This window comes from Podarcis pityusensis, assembly GCF_964106645.2.
Source record: "Podarcis pityusensis genome assembly, chromosome: 3".
Classification (NCBI taxonomy): Eukaryota; Metazoa; Chordata; class Lepidosauria; order Squamata; family Lacertidae; genus Podarcis; species Podarcis pityusensis.
The window spans coordinates 36,854,057-36,872,732 of NC_138026.1; the positions used below are offsets into that span (position 1 = coordinate 36,854,057).

The 18,676-nt window shown below is 39.8% G+C and overlaps 1 protein-coding gene and 1 long non-coding RNA gene across 7 annotated transcripts in view; one reads left to right on the forward strand and one right to left on the reverse strand.

The window, feature by feature from the left end:
- Positions 1-18,676, reverse strand: part of COL9A1 (collagen type IX alpha 1 chain) — a 95,214-nt gene that overhangs the window by 45,348 nt on the left and 31,190 nt on the right. Inside the window, exons 2-7 of one of the 6 annotated variants that reach the window (XM_080997998.1) lie at positions 17,199-17,272; positions 15,255-15,332; positions 14,792-14,924; positions 8,833-9,229; positions 2,653-2,736; positions 1,902-1,922 (exon numbers count right to left, since the gene is read on the reverse strand). In XM_080997998.1, coding sequence (XP_080854124.1) covers positions 1,902-1,922; positions 2,653-2,736; positions 8,833-9,229; positions 14,792-14,924; positions 15,255-15,332; positions 17,199-17,272 — 787 coding nt within the window. Of the gene's footprint in view, positions 1-1,901; positions 1,923-1,957; positions 2,198-2,652; positions 2,737-7,741; positions 7,835-7,906; positions 8,046-8,832; positions 9,230-14,791; positions 14,925-15,254; positions 15,333-17,198; positions 17,273-18,676 lie in introns of those variants that run through there. The other 5 variants (XM_080997993.1, XM_080997995.1, XM_080997996.1 and 2 more) reach the window with 5 other exon arrangements.
- Positions 360-8,070, forward strand: LOC308472851. The gene is made up of 3 exons (XR_013983774.1): positions 360-955; positions 7,111-7,234; positions 7,965-8,070. It is a non-coding gene; the product is annotated as an uncharacterized lncRNA (long non-coding RNA).

An 18,676-nucleotide genomic window follows, 5' to 3' on the forward strand; every position in this document is an offset into this window, starting at 1 on the left:
CAATTCAAGACGGATGCAGTCACATGCTGTAAATCTGGGACTTAGAGATTAAAATGTATCATTCTGCCCATCACTGTGTTTAGTGGTTTTGTGTGGGGTTTTTTCCAGAGATCCCTAGGAGGTATGTGTGCAAATAGCATACTTTGCTTTTCTTTCCCCCATACATTCTGAAGAGAAAAGTTGACTTCCCAACCATGACTACACCAGTGATAAAATGTAATAAAACAGTGCTCTTTGGATCAGATGTCCAACAATTTCCTTCCTTTGTAAATAATAATAATAATAATAATAATAATATATTAAAAAAATTGAGAGGAAATAAACTGATCTCTGCAAGTAACCCCCAGGATACACTATGCTTTATCTTACCAAGAGAGATCACCATTATTCCTAAAGATCCATATTCATATTCTAAAAGGCATGTATAATGAAGGTTTCAAAAACCTCCCATCGTGGTCCTGTGTATAACATGTTTTCTTCTTTAAGAGTTTTCTTCTAAAAATAGAACCTACCTCCCCCACTTTTAAAAAAACAAACACAAAAAACCTTCCTAAATCCCTTTCAGATATGCTGCTTTCTATGTGAAACTTCAGTGTGCGCCTCATATTCCCCCAAAATAGTTTTGGGGAGGGCCCTCAGGTTCTACAACATACTCCACGGTTTCCTTTTTATGACTAAATTCCAACTGCCAGGCAACGTTAATTTCACAATAGGTGCTTTGTGAAGCAAACCTTTAAGCAGGCCCCTTTCGCTCCCCTCACACCTCTTGCAGAGAAGGTGAACTACTGACACTAAAAGCAGGGGCACCGATTTGCCAGGCAGTTTCAGGCTGTGAGAATGCCAGTTCTAGACATAATTCTTATGTTTCCTGCCTTCTCAGACGGCATTTTAAAAAAAGGCTGCTTTTCCTCAGAAAGACTGCCGAAAAGTAGCTTATCCTTGCTATGCTAAACCAGTGAGTTTCTTGGGCACCAATGACCCTTTTCATTTTCTCTGCAAAGGTGTTCATAAATAATAGATAAAACATGGCTAAGATCTGTAAAACCATAATCTTTAAAATGTTGTACCACTTTATGTAGAATCATCCAAAATAACTACCACCTCTGCTTGGTTCCATACTCACAATGGCTGACACAGATTGGAATCCCTACTTCATATATATAACACAGATAAAAGATCCTACATTTGCCACTCTTTTAATGATGCTGATTCTTGTTTTAAAGAAGATTGCTTAAAGACGGGGAAACGTATCCATATTAATTCCTCATGGGCATCCATAATCACCTATTGAGTTGGATCCAGAACAGGTTTGATGAACTTGGGTCACAATGAAATCTACGGGATTAAATGGTGACTAACTTGTTCCACTGATTTCCATGGAACCTCCTTTCACATACCTTATTCCTGACCTGACCCACTGCACTGAATTAAAACTATTCGACTGAGCTAAAAATTATATTCAAGGGGCAAGGGTGCCAGATTTCAACATGGAATGAGGGGTGGACTGTTCAATCACTGCACAGGCCAAAGGAAGAGGTACTACTGAAGCCAGAACTTACAGAAATTGTGTTCTGCTTAAATGGTACCTCTGCAAAGCAGTCTGATCTAGGGTAAAGGAAATAAGTACTGCCTTGTAGAACCAAACCTTCATCTATTCAAGCATCATGTTTCTTAAAAGCGGCCAGCCAAATAAATGATGCAGGGAAGTTCACCAGCAGGTCACAACAATTTCTGCATATTTTCCAACATAATAGCATAATTACAGAAATGAATATTAGCAGTTCGTTTGATTGCCAAAGAGGGAAGGGGGGGTGAAGCAGAGTGCTGATAGATCAGAACAGGGAGCATATAGAAGCACTTTATCCTCTGCACTGGGCAAGCATCCTGCCTTTAAAACTTACCTTGACGGCTGTCTGGCTTATCTGAAAAGAACAAGAAAAAGTCAGGCAAAACTTACTTGAGAAAGGCAAAGGCAAATGACTCGCAGGAAAACCCCAAGGAGGCAGGAAAACCTCTTGCCTGGAACACTGAGAGCCATGGACTTGTCTCTGATTGCCTCAGATGGATTTTAGGATGTTAAAAAATCACCCCCAGAAGGACCCCTCCAGAACACCTAAAAAGGCACAGTCTGCAATACGCACAGTTATTCTGCTAATGAATGGCTGTGGAGGAGGGTAACAGAGATTGGAGGAAACCTGATGGCTAGAAAGGAGGGATTGAATGACACTGGCTTTTTAACCCTTTGCCCTGCAGCCAGCAGCCTGCATCTTCCAGCAACTTTTGGCTTGATCTATGCTTTGAGCAGGATAAGGCAAATATTATTGCCATTATTTCCCCCAGCCTGTTATAATATATCGCTAGAAAGGAAATGCATGAAGGCACTTTGAATCCCCCAATCTTCTAAAACTAAGGCTGTGTACAAACTCCCATTTACTCTGCAATCAGTGCACACCCACTTGTTTGGGAAGCAGTGTACACGTGAAATACACAGTCTATAATCTAGCCTGTCGTTTTTTTTGTGAAACACTGTGTTCTTATGCATTTCCCCCCCAAACCAGCTCTGATCCAAGTTGAGAAAAAGAATGACCTAGCTGCATTTTAAGATGCTGGTGTGTACACAGCCCAAGCACAGACCTTACACTACAATCTTACCGAACTCCGAGCTGTAAGTTCACCGCAAGTTTCTCTCTGGGGTCGTTGAGGGTCACAATGAATCATCATCCACTGGATCTCAAACTAGGACAGAAACAGGGAAGGTGGTTTACCTTTTCATAGTGGTTTAGCAACAGCACCATTCTAACTCACTAACCTTTAACATCCTTTTAAGTGTTGGATGATTATTTCATTGATTTCCAAGCCTTCCCTTTCCTGAAGGCTGGATACAGATAGCAGCATTGCCTCATCCCTTTGATCCTCTCAAACTTGTGAGGTAGGTAGTAATTGCCTCCATTCTGTGGGTGGAAATGGAGGCTGGCAGAGCGATTACTCAAAGACAGCTTGATGGATAAGCAAACTGTCCCCAGATATTTGAAGGCAAAAAGTCTCTGCATCACACCAGTTTAGAGCCGTGGATTACCATGCTAAAAAAAGAATGACGCCAAAATGTGACCAGAATGCATTCCTTCCAAATGGCCACAGGAATGTGCAAAACTTCTGAATGGCCTCTAGAATGCATTAAACCAAGGGTTTATTTATGCAGTTGTCTTTAGGGACCCGATCAAAATGGCCAAACAAAAAAGTACTGCATATAGAAGTTACTCTTACTGGATGTATTAGCATATGAATAAACAGATGGGCAAAAGGGTACTAGCAAAGTATATTTATATCCTGTGAAGACATCCCAAGAGAACCCTGCTGTGTGTGAACTGCATTCATATAACTAATTCTGATGAATTAAATCCTTAAATTGCTTTCTCATACCTGTGTTTCTTAGTATGTTTAATAGAGGAACAAATTACAGATATAGTCTTTTCTATAAGGAATGCATCATTTAACTAATCTGTGTCCGTTAGTATGTTTAATGAAGGGATAAAACAGAAATGTATAGTCCTTTATGAAAGGAAATTTGTAACTTTACCATTCTACATCTGTTCAAGAGGTAAAAGGCTTTTGTGTGCGTCAGGTGACTGGAACAACATGTCTATTCTGAATAGACCCCTCCAAAATGTTTTACATTACTTTTCTTGGACAGAAAGGATTTGAACTCAGATCTTTATAAAGAGACCCTCATTGGTTCTCAGTCAAATTCCAGTTGTGCTGCTCAGATTAAGAAAAAGGTAATATTTGGTTTTGCTTTTAAATTAACATTTGTTGGTTCTTTTTCTTCCAAAAGTTTGAATTTAAGGGGGGTGGTCCTAGTGAGGTAAAAGAACAGACTGCAAAGGAATACAGAATCAGGTAGACTTGACTCCTGTGTACACTACAATGCTCTTAAAACATTTTTTTTGCAATGTTCCTATGAAATGGCCAAGATATCAAACACTTCTCTCTGTGAGGTTTACAAATGGTACATTTGAATGTTTGCATATTAGTGGGGGGAAATATTTACAGAATGAAAAACAGAGTCAACCGCTGAACCAAAGCCCAGAGGGGTCATTTCCACCTATTAACAGGTTCACCTATTAATGTAATTTTCTGCATGGTACATCAGTTATATGGTGCTATCTACTCAGAAGAATATTCCAATGCAAACTCAAGGAAAGGGCCTTTCTGTTGCTAAATCACCCTTTTTCTGATTCTACAAGATCTTTTGAAAATATTGTGTTAGATTAGGTCACAACACTAGGAAAGGCTGAGAATCACAGACCTATTTTTCTTGAATGCTTTGGGGACAAAGTATAAGCCTGCAGCACCCATGATTTCCTTGTTTTGACCCGTGTTTTTCCAATATAGATCATTTTGTTGCTATTATCTATGTTCCTAAAATCTTTCTATGCACAGCCTTCCATAACTTCTTGACTTCCTCTTCTGTACATCATGTCATCTCATTTCCTATATTCAAACCTGCCTGTTGCTGAGCTAATGCCCTTACCCATTTAAGAATCATAGTATTTTGCCATATTCTCTAACTAGTACAAACTTATTTCTGCATTATTCATACAATCAATGAGACTTTTAAGTCTGAACTCCTCTAAGATAATATGCAAAATCACCTTTATTCCCAAATATGCTTTTGCATTTCTCTGGGGCATTTCACAAATTATCTCCTGCCTCTTATAATCATTATAAGTGATTATGGTTTCATTTTCTCTCCCTCTTCTGGAGTTTCTAGGTTTCCAGCATTTAGAGTACATTTGCTTTCCTAGTGTTATCATCTCTCTTACATCCTTACTGCACATTTCAAATGCATAACTGATTGCAAATTACTTGGACCTGCCACTGAAGTGAACAGAAACTTCCAAGTGTGTTTCAGATCAGGGTTTTAGTTTACATCTAGCTGTTACTTTTATATCATTAAATCTACCAAGAAACTCTCTTTGTTCTCAGAAATCACCAGACAGGCAAACAATCAAGGGAATGTGTGCCCTGACTTTCCATGCTGGTATTATAAGATTATAACGATGTGATACAAGCAATTTAGCATGAATTTATTAATGATCCCTAGGATCTGCTTAATTCCATTATTTTTATAATCATCTGCAAACCAAGCTACCTTTAACTACTATTTTTAATTACTCTTGACACCTATGCTTTTGATAAGCTGGTTTGCATAATATGGTGGGCCAGTGTATAAAGAATACAACCCATCTCTTAACTATGGTGGAAGGTTCAAGTACAGGGTGCGAAACTGTGTGCTCCTTCTCCCCAGCCCCTCCCCTCTCAGGCATGAATCTTCTGTTTGATTCAGCAATGTCAACAACACTAACCAGGGTTTACACCCTTAACCAACGTCTGCAAACCAACGTTTCTAACCTAGTTAGAAACAGCAAGTCTTGATTAGCATTAATCGTAGCTAAGTGTCAATGTAAATCTTAACAGAAGTTAATAGAATTGTGGGAATTAATGCCAGCAAGCCCAGGTACTGGGTGAAGGATATATGAAGTTCATCAGCTAAGTAACGTGTATTTAAAAAATGCACATGATATGGCAATGTGTGTATACAAATGCAGATATATTACTGAAATACATTACAGAAAAGACCACAATGTACAGAAATACTGATTTGCACCTCCCCCACCCCACCCCATCCCTAATGCTTAGAACCTGAAAATTAAACTTTTTCAACCATCATTTGAATTCCCTATGCAGGTAATCAACTTGTAGGCATCACTGGTTATATTGCCATCTAGTGGGTGGTTTGGCTGAATCCAAGGGTGTCCACAGTTCTTATGCTACTGTCAATAAGCAAAAGATGCAGCCACCTGGTAGTTTCCTTTATGAAAATAAGACTTGTGGTCAGTGTAATGGAGGTCAGTGTTTTCAAGTGGAGTAGTCGGTGCATTTCATGAAACAGGATGTGATGTCTGCAGCTCTCAACCTATTTATCCTGGAGTGAATATCCCCTTGTTACAAACCTCAAAGAATGAATAAGGACAGCTATACAGAGACGAATGCTTCCAAAAAGGCAGAGGGGATATAACAAAAGGCTGTCAGCCAGCAGTGAGCAAAGCCTTTGGAAGCATGTGGGAAGAATAATTGCTGCAGCCAACAAATCATTTAAGCCAAAGTCCTCGGCTACGTGCCAGTTTAGGCCCATTATGGTCAATTCATGTAGGAGTCTAATCAAAATGCAATAACACAAGAGCAATTTCCTTCATCTGCAGACAGGTAATAAGAATATTAATGGAGCAAATAAGTTTAGACAGGATGGGCAGCCCAATTCTAAGTGGGTGCTGTAAGCTACAGCAGCAGAACTGTGCCCTAGTACATCTAAAATGGAATTCAATTGAGACAGAACCATGTGGCTCTGTTTTGCCTTGTGATTTTTCAACAGCTAAAAGAGGCCTTCAGCAGCAGATACTGTACTCCTCAGCATTCTGACACGACACTCTGAAAGCTCTTTGGATCACTTCGTGCTCCCCGCCCCCAATCTCACCTCTCAGCACAGTTTAGCTGAGTCATGGGCAAACACCACAAAACAGGCAGTTCAACACATACAGTGGTACCTCAGGTTACAAACACCTTGGGTTACAGACTCCACTAACCCGGAAGTAGTACCTCAGGTTAAGAACTTTACCTCAGGATGAGAACAGAAATCGTGCAACAGCGGCATGACGGCAGCAGGAGGCCCCATTAGCTAAAGTGGTACCTCAGGTTAAGAACAGTTTCAGGTTAAGAACGGACCCCCGGAACTAATTAAGTTCGCAACCAGAGGTACCACTGGATAGCTAAAAATTACCTGATTGCTTCTGCTTGGTGAACAGCTCTGCCTCAGCTACAGTATCAAACAGAGATTAGCCCTGTTGCATCTAAAGTGGAATTCAATTGAGACCAGTGAAGTAAAATGCCTGGCTGTTGTTTCATTAACGTGACGTTAGTGAAATAAAGGACCATTGCTTTGCCTATTCATTGATCAACATAACCACAGTCATCTGCATTAAACTTGATATTGATATTTGTTTGTTCTTAAACAATTTATTCAAATGTGGGCCAACTTCCACTTCCTTTCAGACATGAACACAGTGGACCATTTTAAGATTTTATTTTGCTCCTTCAAGGGAACAGAAAATTACTACCACTTGTAGTGCCACCGCAAGTTATTTGTTGACTACCTACGGACGTGATCAGACCAAAGGTAGGAAGTTGAGCAGTCTTTCCTCTGTTTGCTCTTCTTGCTTCCCATTAAAAACAGCAACAACAGTGGGATAGAGGGGAAAGAACAATTGCACAATTGCATGTTCATGCACAGTTGATCCCTGATGAATCCACCTAGCTCCTAGTAAGGCATTGTTGTACATAGGATGTGACCCAACTGCAATTACAGTGGTACCTCTGGTTACGTACTTAATTCGTTCCGGAGGTCCGTTCTTAACCTGAAACTGTTCTTAACCTGAAGCACCACTTTAGCTAATGGGGCCTCCTGCTGCTGCCGCGCTGCCGGAGCACGATTTCTGTTCTCATCCTGAAGCAAAGTTCTTAACCCAAGGTACTATTTCTGCGTTAGCGGAGTCTGTAACCTGAAGCAAATGTAACCTGAAGCGTATGTAACCTGAGGTACCACTGTACTAGAAACAAGATAGAAAATATCATTAATCCAAATTTAGTAAAATAGGGGTGAATTAGTAAATAAAAAAGGCCTTACATGTGTGCATTCTTTTAATGCCTCTATTTGCTTTCTATGGAACAAAACACCTTTTTTAAAAAAATAAAAGTGCAGCATGACTCATTATCCAAAAGAAGTATTTCCACATCTTCATGGTACAAATTATTTTCTATCTGTCAAAGACGGTAGGTACTTCACACTTACATACATACTTCACACCAATCGCAATTCCTCTCTGAAAATAAATATGCTCATTAAACAGTGTCACAGCTGAGCTTCCTGAATACCAACTTTCTTGGCAGAGGAACAGAGAAGAAAGGACTTCAAAAATTACTATGATCAGAATAATTTAGTAACAGTTTTCTCATGCAAAGCAATTATTGCTTCTGCATTGTGATGTCACAAGCAAGGAGGTCTGACTACGTCTGAAGATTCCGAACCTCTGGCCCTACTGCGGTTACAGGATTTCAAAACCAAGTAGTGATTTTATTCCATGAAATGTTATCTTGTGAGATTGTGGGTGGGTGGGTGGTCATGTTCCGTGGTGACCATTGCAGAAAGAAGGCCAAGATAATGTCATTTCTATCCTGAGTTTTTGAAATTAACAGGACTATAGCTCAAATATATATAATCAATTGAACTTTTAATGTCACCGAGAACACAATTAATTCTTATAAGCTGCTTAATCATAATAAAGTTTAAAGATGGTCACGTTCACTGCAAATGTGTAAAGGTTTGGTAGCTTTTAATTATGTTTTGTAATGAGCTGAGGTAAGTCTTGTACTTAATTCTTTGGCAGAACATTAAATCCACAATCCATTATAATCTGGTTTATTAAATTATCTATTTTTTTCAGAATTCCCCCCCCCCTCCTTCCCCAGTATCTACAGGGTTCTTAAAGGATCAGTACAAGCAACTTTCCAGATATATAAGGTTTTCTAATTTAAAGCTTGTTAAAAGATAATGCTTCCCTATATCATCAAAATCACAGAGCCATATCTTCCTGCTCCATTTGAAAAATATACATTGTGATGCCAACCTACATCTATCCCCCCACCCTGCCACATGAAAAAGTCAAAGGAAAGCTAAAGGAAGTGCTTTTTTTGTAAATGTAAATGTTTAAAACTTACCGGAACTGAAATTTGAGGATTATCTTTCAGTTTTCCCAGTGTGGTAAAGCCATCAACGTTGATCTTCCCTCTTGGTTTTATGGCTAAAGTCTGGATCTGAGTACAGTCAACATAAAGAGTGACAGCACTCCTTTCTATGCCAACCATAACCTTATGCCACTGGGAATCAAAGAGATACGGCAAATCCAGAAACGTTGCTGTTTGGAGATTTCCATCAATCCCTTTATATGAGTACTCAAGAGACTTGGCTTGCCCATTAAACTTCAATCCAACTTGCTCTCTTCCAGAAGAGTCTAGAACCTGCCAAACGCTCCAATACTTCTGAAGAGTAGTTCCAGCCATTCGAAAAGTCGTTAGAATGGAATATTCATTAGGTAATCCATTAGGATACAAAGACCTGTATAGGATCAAAGTAAAGCAGGCTTGTTGTTGTTTATTTGCTCATCTGATTTAGCACTTGGGATGAACTGTCAAAATGGAAAGATGACTCATTCAGTAGAGCATGAGACCCGTAATCTCAGGGTTCGAGCCCCACATTGGACAACAAATTCCTGCATTGCAAAGGGTTGGATGAGATGACCCTCATGGTACCTTCCAACTCTACAATTCTATGATTTTATAAGAGTTGACCACCTCAGGGCAGCATCCTCCCACTAGTAGTTTTGTCCCAGTCTGAGTCATCGGCTCTTTACTGCTGGTCAAAGGAATTGTGACTCAAAAATATTAGCTCTTCCTATGTCACAAACAACTCAAGACAAGGCATCATGCTTACGACCTTTTAGCCAGTAACAGTGAGGTGACCTAAACCAAATCAATCCAGATCAACAGCAAGCCTATTTAGGCAACGGTGACCACATTTAAAACTTTCTATGCATTTGCTGCCAGTAAAGTTACGTTACTGAATTCATGGACACATGATTAAAGCCATAATAATAATAATAATAATAATAATAATAATAATAATTTATTTATACCCCACCCATCTGGCTGGGTTTCCCCAGCCACTCTGGGCGGGTTCCAACAAAACACTAAAATACAATAACCTATTAAACATTAAAAGCTTCCCTAAACAGGGCTGCCTTCAGATGTCTTCTAAAAGTTTGGTAGTTATTTTTCTCTTTGACATCTGGTGGGAGGGCGTTCCACAGGGCAGGTGCCACTACCGAGAAGTGTTCCTGCCTGACTATATTTGAGACCTGCTCCTGCAGTCTTAGCTTTGCTGGGTGGATCTGCACGCAGGCTCCACTCGCTGTTTGAATATTTGACCATAATGTGTTATGTCAGCAGGCAACAAATGGTGCCTACTATAGTTGCATAAACAGCATATATTTAAAGCGTTGTTTTCCCCACCTCAAACTATCCTGGGAATTGCATGTTGTTAAGGGTGCTGGGAACTGTGGGGCTGTGAGGGGTAAATTACAGTTGCCAGGATTCTTGGGGTGTGTGTGTATTCTGAATGTGCTTTAAATATACAGAGCCTATGGCAGAGCTGTCAAGTGAAGAACTGACTGTTTTCTCATATTGTTCTTCCTTCCTCACCTTTAAAAACTGATTGAAGCCTATTATTATTATTATTATTATTATTTATAGTAAAAAAAAACTCCAGATGCTTTTACAGCTTTCCCTACTGGTTCCTTTTCTGTTCATTTCCACTTCCTGTTCCCTTCTTACCTGTTTTAATTAATTTAATTTAATTTAATTATATGTGTTTATGCTATTACTCAAAGGACGGACATAAGCTAAATGATGGTGATGCTAAACAACAGCAATTATTTTTATTTACAACCATGATGATAGACCTATTAAATCCACCATAAATATTCCCCAGTTTCAAAGCAACAATTAAGGCCAGTTTATTACATGGTTGAAATGTTATCTGAGTGTGCTTGGGTCAAGTGCCATCAATGCTGAAAGGATCATGTGACTGACTTGTCATAAATTGTATACGTTTGCTGCCTATAAAGTCTCCAGAACCATTATCAATGGCTTTAAAGCCTCAAAAAAATTGAATCCTCAATCTACCTGTACAATGCTGGCTCTCAGATCACTTTAATTAGCATTGTGGTAGTGTGGCAAATGTGAGCTGATAAACTCTGGTACAACACTGTTACATTTACAACCCATCTTCCTTGCAAGAGTAGTGCACATTATCCCACTACTCTATTCCTCACAATTATCCTGTGATATAGGTAGCTTAGTGTCTGGCCTAAACCTACATAGGGAACTTAACAACAGAGGAAGGATATGAACTGAGGTCTCTTGAGCAGTAGCTATTATAACACAGTGCCCAAAATGAAGCAATCCAACAATGAAACAGGACAATCAGCTTACGCTCCTTGGGGAGGGGAGGGTTAAATAAATAATAAACATAGGATAAATAATAATAAAATATTGATGGTAAATAATTGCAATTCAAAGTGAACATTGAATTGCTGGGGGAAAAGAGAAACAGTGATAAAGAATTCACTTTGCGCCATTCACTGAGAAGAGGAAAAATTGCTGAAACAAAACTGATAATCCTTTCGTTTTTATTCTTACATTAGTTTCCAAGGTTTCCTTGGAGATATGCAAATAGGAACCACTGAAATTTCCTTCGTCCCTTAAAGGAGCCTTGCCAAACAATATAGAATTTGCATGCTCGGGGTGGAGGAAATAGCTTAGCTGGTGCTGCAGTCGCAGACACATTTTTAAAATATTTGCTAGAATATTTCTAATATTCCATCTAAATGATATACATAAGAGGGGATATTTAATTCATTAACCATGGAGGCACATGAGGGGTATGATCTACTTTTATGAACAACACCCCCCCCCAAAAAATAAGGTCCACTTTGACACATTGAATCCTTTTGTCCTATTTTTGTTTTTTTATCCATCTCCACTAAAGTCACACTTGGGGTGGGGGAACCTAACATGCTCAGTAATCCTAATATGGTAGAGGCTGCTGGATCTGTTATAGAGGTGGTAGAGAAGTGAGGTGGCATTTCAACAGTTTTAAATATGCATCTTGAAAATCCAGACCCAGTGATGCCTCAGCAGTTTTCCGAAGTCTGGAAACAGGTGTTTCTTGAACTTATGTGTTCTTAAATTGTTAATTGCTTGCAATAATGCCATGAGGCAGCAAAAAGACATGCTGACAGAGGAACCAGCGGATGCATCCCTATTGCTGTTGCACAATCAGCTATTCAACATCTGGCACTGCCTTTCCACCCTGGGAGGAAATATCTACCGACAGCCAAGACCTCAAGTACTAAATAATTTGAGCAACATCACTCTGCTCTTGCTGTCTGTACATTCAGAGGATAAGCAGAGCTCCTTTAGCTTTTCCTTTTATACTTAAAAACTCATAGCATAAAACCCAAACCAAGATAGTATTGTTATATATGGCTCTCTGGGTTTGAGAGATGCAGCCTCTTCATTGCACAGCAGGGAATATATTACTATATGCTTACACAGCCCAGTCCTACAAATCATCACCCAGTGATTTCAGTCTTTACTACCAGGTTAAGTATGCATAGGATTTCAGCCTTAATGCTTTTTATCTTTGTATCTAATGCAATGTTCCTTATTGTGAACATGATTACAAAGAAAGGATCTCAGCCACTGACTCAAAAAAGATGAAAAGCATCCAAATTTGTTATGAGTATTTGGTGTTGATTTTAGCAATAAATGAAAAGTAACACCAGGGTTGACAACATGGTGTCCTCCCAGCTACTGCTGAGCTACATGTGCTTCTCTGAACTCATTAAATACACACACACACACACACACACACACACACACACTTCGGTCTTCCTCCTAGCAAAAGAAGAGGAAGTGATGTCAAGGGGAAATGATGTCACTGGGCTTGAATAGATGCATAGTTCAACCACTCTGACCTCCACTGCACTGACAGCACCCGCGGTCCTCTTTTAACTCAGCAGATCACCTCCAATCCTGCTTTACCTGTTGAGAGACTATGGCAAATCTAAAAAATGGGGTGGGGTGTAGATGGAAATCCCATACACCCATCACAGATATAAAACAAAAGGACTTACGTATTAATGCAGGGTTGCCAACCAGTAAAATAGAAGGTACTTATAGAAACAAAATATGTCATAGCTTCTTAGGTAGGTATAGCTTCATAAAGTGATCCTTTTATGACAAAACACTTGTAAATAGTCTAGTACTCCATCTGATATGTTTGAGGCAAAGCTGTCACACCTGCTTTGCTCTGTGGCACCCTTGAGTTTAGACTTTTAGTTCATGATATCCAATTCCCAATGTAATACCAACAATGAGTTTGAACTTTTTTGGGGGAGTGGGTGGGTAGGACTAACAGCACTGAAGGACTGTGACCCCTGCCCATAACAACAAAGCTAAGAATGGATAGCATATATAGAGGAATGCACTGCAAAACCAATGTGCTTCATCCTATACGCAAATCTGTAACAGAAGAATAACCCTGAGTGGCTCTTTCAGCACCGGTTTTGGTGAACAGCACCGCTGCAACTGCTCGAAGCCACCAGGTGGCACGCGATTCAATCCCTGCTTTAAACTGCTGCATTCTTTAAGGAAAGACAGTGAGTCCTTTCAACCATACCCAGACAAATTACAGGAAAGCTAGCCCATTTCCTGCATAATAGCTGGCTGCTGTTGTGCTCCAGACTAATATTAAAAATAATTACATGCTTCATATATGAATAAACGATAGTGTAGGGCGTTGAGGTGTAACGGCTTTATTAGCAGGATTCTGGAACGGCTGTATTACTCACAGTCAGGCTAGGCAAGTTGCGTAAAATATGCTACAGCCTCATCTAAGGTGGCCTCTGCAATTCGCTCACAGATTAAACACCCACTATTAATTTGGGAACCTGGAATTGATGCCTGTAAATATAATCTTCTGTACTGCACCTTGGTAAGCCACCATGCCACATTCTTTTCCCTAGCTCACAAAAGATTCTAATTGTGGCAGAAATGTTTTAAGATTCTAACATGTTCCACATTGTAAGGTGGGAATATATCTTGCCCTAATAAATTGTTTTATATGCTAACATATCATTTCTCTTTAATTGTTAAAAATTTTTTTTAATGCTGGAAAAACAAGGACAAATGTAGCCGGTTGAGAGTTTGCCAACGTCAGGCTTACTGAAGTCTGTGCAAAACAGTGTTGGGTCTCTTGTTAATTTGTGAATATCGCCGATTTCAACTGACCGGTTCACACAATCACGTGTGTTGGGTACTTGAGAAGCAGTTGCAAATCTGTGCAATATCAATGGTGGGGCTGGAGTGAATTTAGTTTAAGTGCGTAAGTGAAAATGCATATTCAGTAGTCTCTTTTCTTTTGCTGTTTTAATAGCGGTGGAGAAGCTGCAGGGCAATGTAGCTTGGGTGACCCTGTCGGATGTCTGTACAAAAAAAAGTGTAAGATATTCCCCATAAAAGTTAGTACCTTTCTTATGAAATAGTAAGGTACTGTACTCAACATCTCATCACTCAGAGAATTACCACTCAGTTACTTGCAGCTGAATGTGTGAAGCCTCCTTGACTGGGAATTATTGTGCTAGAGGCAGCATGGGGCGATATGACCCTGTCTGTCTGGCCACGAGGGCTATTTCACACATGGAAGTTGGGACTTGATACTGTGGGCTTCAGTTGATGAATATTCATATATGAACTAACTCTCGGTAATCTCTGGAAACAACAGAAAGGCTCAACTGGGAAAGAACGCAGCATGTAGAGTAGCTGCACAAGCACTTCACTCTGAATTCAGATGCTATTTGCATGCATCACAACGCAAACAGCTGGTGTACACAATAAATTTGGGTAGCTTCACCCAGAAGCAAAAGAGGGAATTAATTTGTGGGATGGAGGGCACAATTTATATCTTGCAAGGTACTTTGCCCCACTAAGTAAAGGGAGAGTTGTGCATTTAAACATAGATTTAAAAACAAATAATGAAAGCAACAGTATAGATTACCTAGTTGGGATCCTGAAGTCTACATTTGTGCTTAACTTGTAAGCCACTTGTAAAGCTGTGGAGCCCACCACACGCTGGATGATGCCTCTGGAAGCAGCTTTATCAAGTTGGAACTGTGAAATCAGGTCATATCCTAAAGGAACAAATATGCACATTTAAAAAAATCTTCCATTGAGCAATCATGTAGCTTGAAAACCTAGCCTGAGTTTTCCCTTTGGTCTCTCTTTTGATATGCACTCCCCTGCTGTTTTAACTCATTCTTTAAAAAAAACCTGTTTCAAATTAAATTAAAATGTTTGGTTTTTATGTAGCTTGTTTTTAATAATGTGGTGAGAAATCTTGGACATAACAATTGACACAAGGAAGCAAGATAATAGACAGATAGCTACGTCTGCAAGGATGCAGTTTTCAAAAAGAAGGTCTGAAACAATTTATTTGGAAGACATCATTAGTGTATACTTGCCTGGTAGGTCATCTTGGCGAAACCTAGTTGGTGGGCAGAGGTCAGTCTTTGTGTTGGAATTGAATGTAAGTGGAAATCCTGCAAGAAACACCAGACACGGGCATCTATGTCCATTATTTAATTTATCAGTTTATCAGCCTAACCTTCCTGTGATGGTCCCACTGCAGGTTACATTCCAAAACAACAATTAAAACCCATTAGCTTACAAAACCCAAAACCAACCTTCATGCTGTTGAATAGCCTTGGACATTGAGTCATATCCTTGGATTTTAACTTCATAGAAATTAATAGTATTTACTTCCAAACTTATTTCATTTAGGGTTGGGGTGCAAAAGGCTCCAGAGGAAACATAATTAATGAAAAGTCACAGGAGGAAAAAAGGGCCAAACTGGAGCAATTGAAGCTAATGGTGAGACTGTCTGAGACTGTCATCACATCCACAATGGCCAGATTATGGTAGATAATTGTGTTAGATTTCTTGGGAAATGTATACACCAGAGAGCAGTAGAGGACACCCCTTCCCTTCCCTGCCATTTCTGAAGAGCCTCTGCCTTCTCTGACATGGGTTTGTAATATAAAGAGTTCTACAGTGCAGAGCTATTTGTGGTTTGGACAACCATGAAAAAGTTGTAGCTAGCTAGTTAGCTAAGTCAACACCTATATATAATTCAAAGAAGGCCAGTGCCAACTCTGCTCCAGCAAAACCAGCAGTTGGGAATCCAAGCTCTTGGCTTCCTTCCCTTCCTCTTTGATATTTCAGATGTTCCCACTCTTTCCTCTCCCATGTTTGATCACACAACAAGCCCTGTAAGGTGAGAGCAAGAGCTGGGAGGGAGTTCTGAAGAAGAACTTTAAAAAAAAGCCTCTTGCATGAACAAGTAGCCATTTCACTGTTTGAAACACCCCCTCTCTGTGAGCACACATCCCAGCCCATTCATGCAACACCCTAAACCCCTCCCTAAAGAACCAAAAAGGAAACTTAAACATTGGTTTAAGGTAGCTTTAGGGATTCTACCTATGCAATATTTCAGCCAAGATGGAAAATGTCACTGGAGGCTGGAAGAAAAGCTTACACAGTTTGAAAAGAGACACCTTTCCAGAATACAGAGGGCGTCTGGTCTATTTCAAGAACTGACACTTAGATGTAGATTTCCATTTTCCAAGCCTATAAAATGGAACATGCAAAATCTGTTGCCTCTTCTTCCCCAAAAGCTGAGCTTGCTATTCTTTTAGGGATTTCATTTTGCTAATTAGTATTTATTGTCCATGTCCAACATGTCTTCTTAATGGACAGCTGGAGATATGTTGGTCCCAAGGAATGAAATTTACAAAGGGAAATGTTTGTTAGCCATAATAAAATTTGTTAATCTTTGAGGAGTCACAAGATTCTTTGTCATTATTAACAGGCTTAAGTGTACCTGTTTTATTGAGGTTGCATTTTTTATTGACTCTGCATTGTATGAGTGCTCCTGCTTTTGGGCTATACAGAACTCTTCCTCAAGTTGTTCTGTACAACGCAATCCAATTCACATTCAGAAAATGTGGTTCCAATAAAATTCACCACCATGCTAATTTAGAAATGTGTAATTTTAAGAATATAATAATGTTCACTCTATTTCCTTTACGTTGCATTTTTTAAAATGCTAAATGTAAGAGATAGGTTTAAATGCCAGATATCAAAAGGCACTGTTTTCCAAAAATTCAAGCTGCCTTTCTTTCTCATTTACATACCCACATTTATCACGCACACATAAGAATCTAACCCCGTTCCTAAATTTGTTACAGTGCAATCCTATACATGTCTACTCAAAAGTAATCCCCACTGAATTCAGCGGTACTTGCTTTTGTATAAATAGGTATAGGATTGCAGGAGAAGGCTCTGAGTACGGTAGAACTATTTTCACTGCCAACATCTTTACTACATGTAATAAAATAGACCCTTACTTGTCTGCTGTTGAGCAGTAGCAGATGCCAGAAACCCAAGAAAACAGCACAAATAACAGAAAAGTTGGTATTGCCTGTAAGGAAAGAAAGACAGCTTAAACATGAACATACACGGCCTAATAATGTCACCCACTTTCATCTCACAGTCGTGCATATAAAATGCATAAAAGCACAACTTAAATCTTTGCTAGCACAGATGGCAAGCAAAGCTCCAAAATTTCAGGTTTGTGTCTTTTCCCCCAACAGTACAACAAAACGTTGCCTTAGCATTTGTCTCAGATACTTGTTCTTATACATATAACTGTCAGAAGAAAAAAGGAAGACACAGAGGGCAGCAAAGCTTATTTTAAATGCAATTAATTGTTCTTTCCTCCTCTATCAATGACACCCCTCAGTTAGATATGCAGTACATCACTTACCGGTTGTGCTGCATTTCCCCACCCGGTTTTTGTGCTTAGGCACCTAAGCAGCTGAATTTTCTGCCTATGGTCCCATCAAATTAAGGGTGAGAGGGTCCCAGAGTCAGTGCTCTCTGTCCTCCTGCAAGGGCGTCTGTGTGTGTGAAGAAACACCAACGGTTGGTGCCGTTTTAATAATCTGGATGAGAAGTGGAGGTGGGCACTAAGAAGGCCTACGTGTTCCCGAGGGGACATGCGGGAGGAATTTAGCTGGGATATAAAAAGGGGGGGGAGCAGGAGCGAGGGGTGTGGATATAAGTTGGAATTCCTCAGTTAAACAATGCTGCCCAGTGAGTGAGTTACATGGCAGGAAAGGAAGGGAGGGGAGTAGCTGATGGGAAAGAAACATGAGGTTAGACCCTGGAGGTGACCCAGCAAAGATTATGTATACTTTGGCAATTCCACTAATCAGGGTAAGTTCAAATGCTGCCATGGGTGGGGGGAGGAACTTCTCATTTCTCACTGACTTCCTAATGAGGCAGTCTCTCAGCTCCCAGTCCTCCAGTAGAGGAATTTTGCTGAAACAGAAGCAAGCCATTTATGTAGGGTTCACTGCTTAAGTACAGATCTTGCCAAAGAATACAGATTACCTAGTTATATATTGTGACCCGGCAGGTTAATCAGTCTCTAACCAGTCACTTTAGTTTGGATATATTTTCAAGCACAGAAAACCACACAGGTAGATCTGTCTATGTGGATGGACAGAGGGCAAGAAACCCAGTGGATCATCAGTTCATGATAGTCTGGCGCAGGGGCCGCGGGAGAGGGAGATTGCTTTAATTCCTAGAAGACTTTCAGTAAAAGCTACAAGAGATTATAAGTCAGCACAAACCAAAGAGCTTTAGAAAGGCCTCACTGTAAAAAGCTCCCGAAGTACACAAAGGAGAAGGGCTTCTCTGTTAACGTCCAGACAGAATACAATAAAACATGGTTGGAGCAAACTATTTCCTGACTTGCACGCTCTGTTTCAAAGGGAAAATATCAGGTACTGTAACTTAGAAAAGACAGCATTGTGAAAAA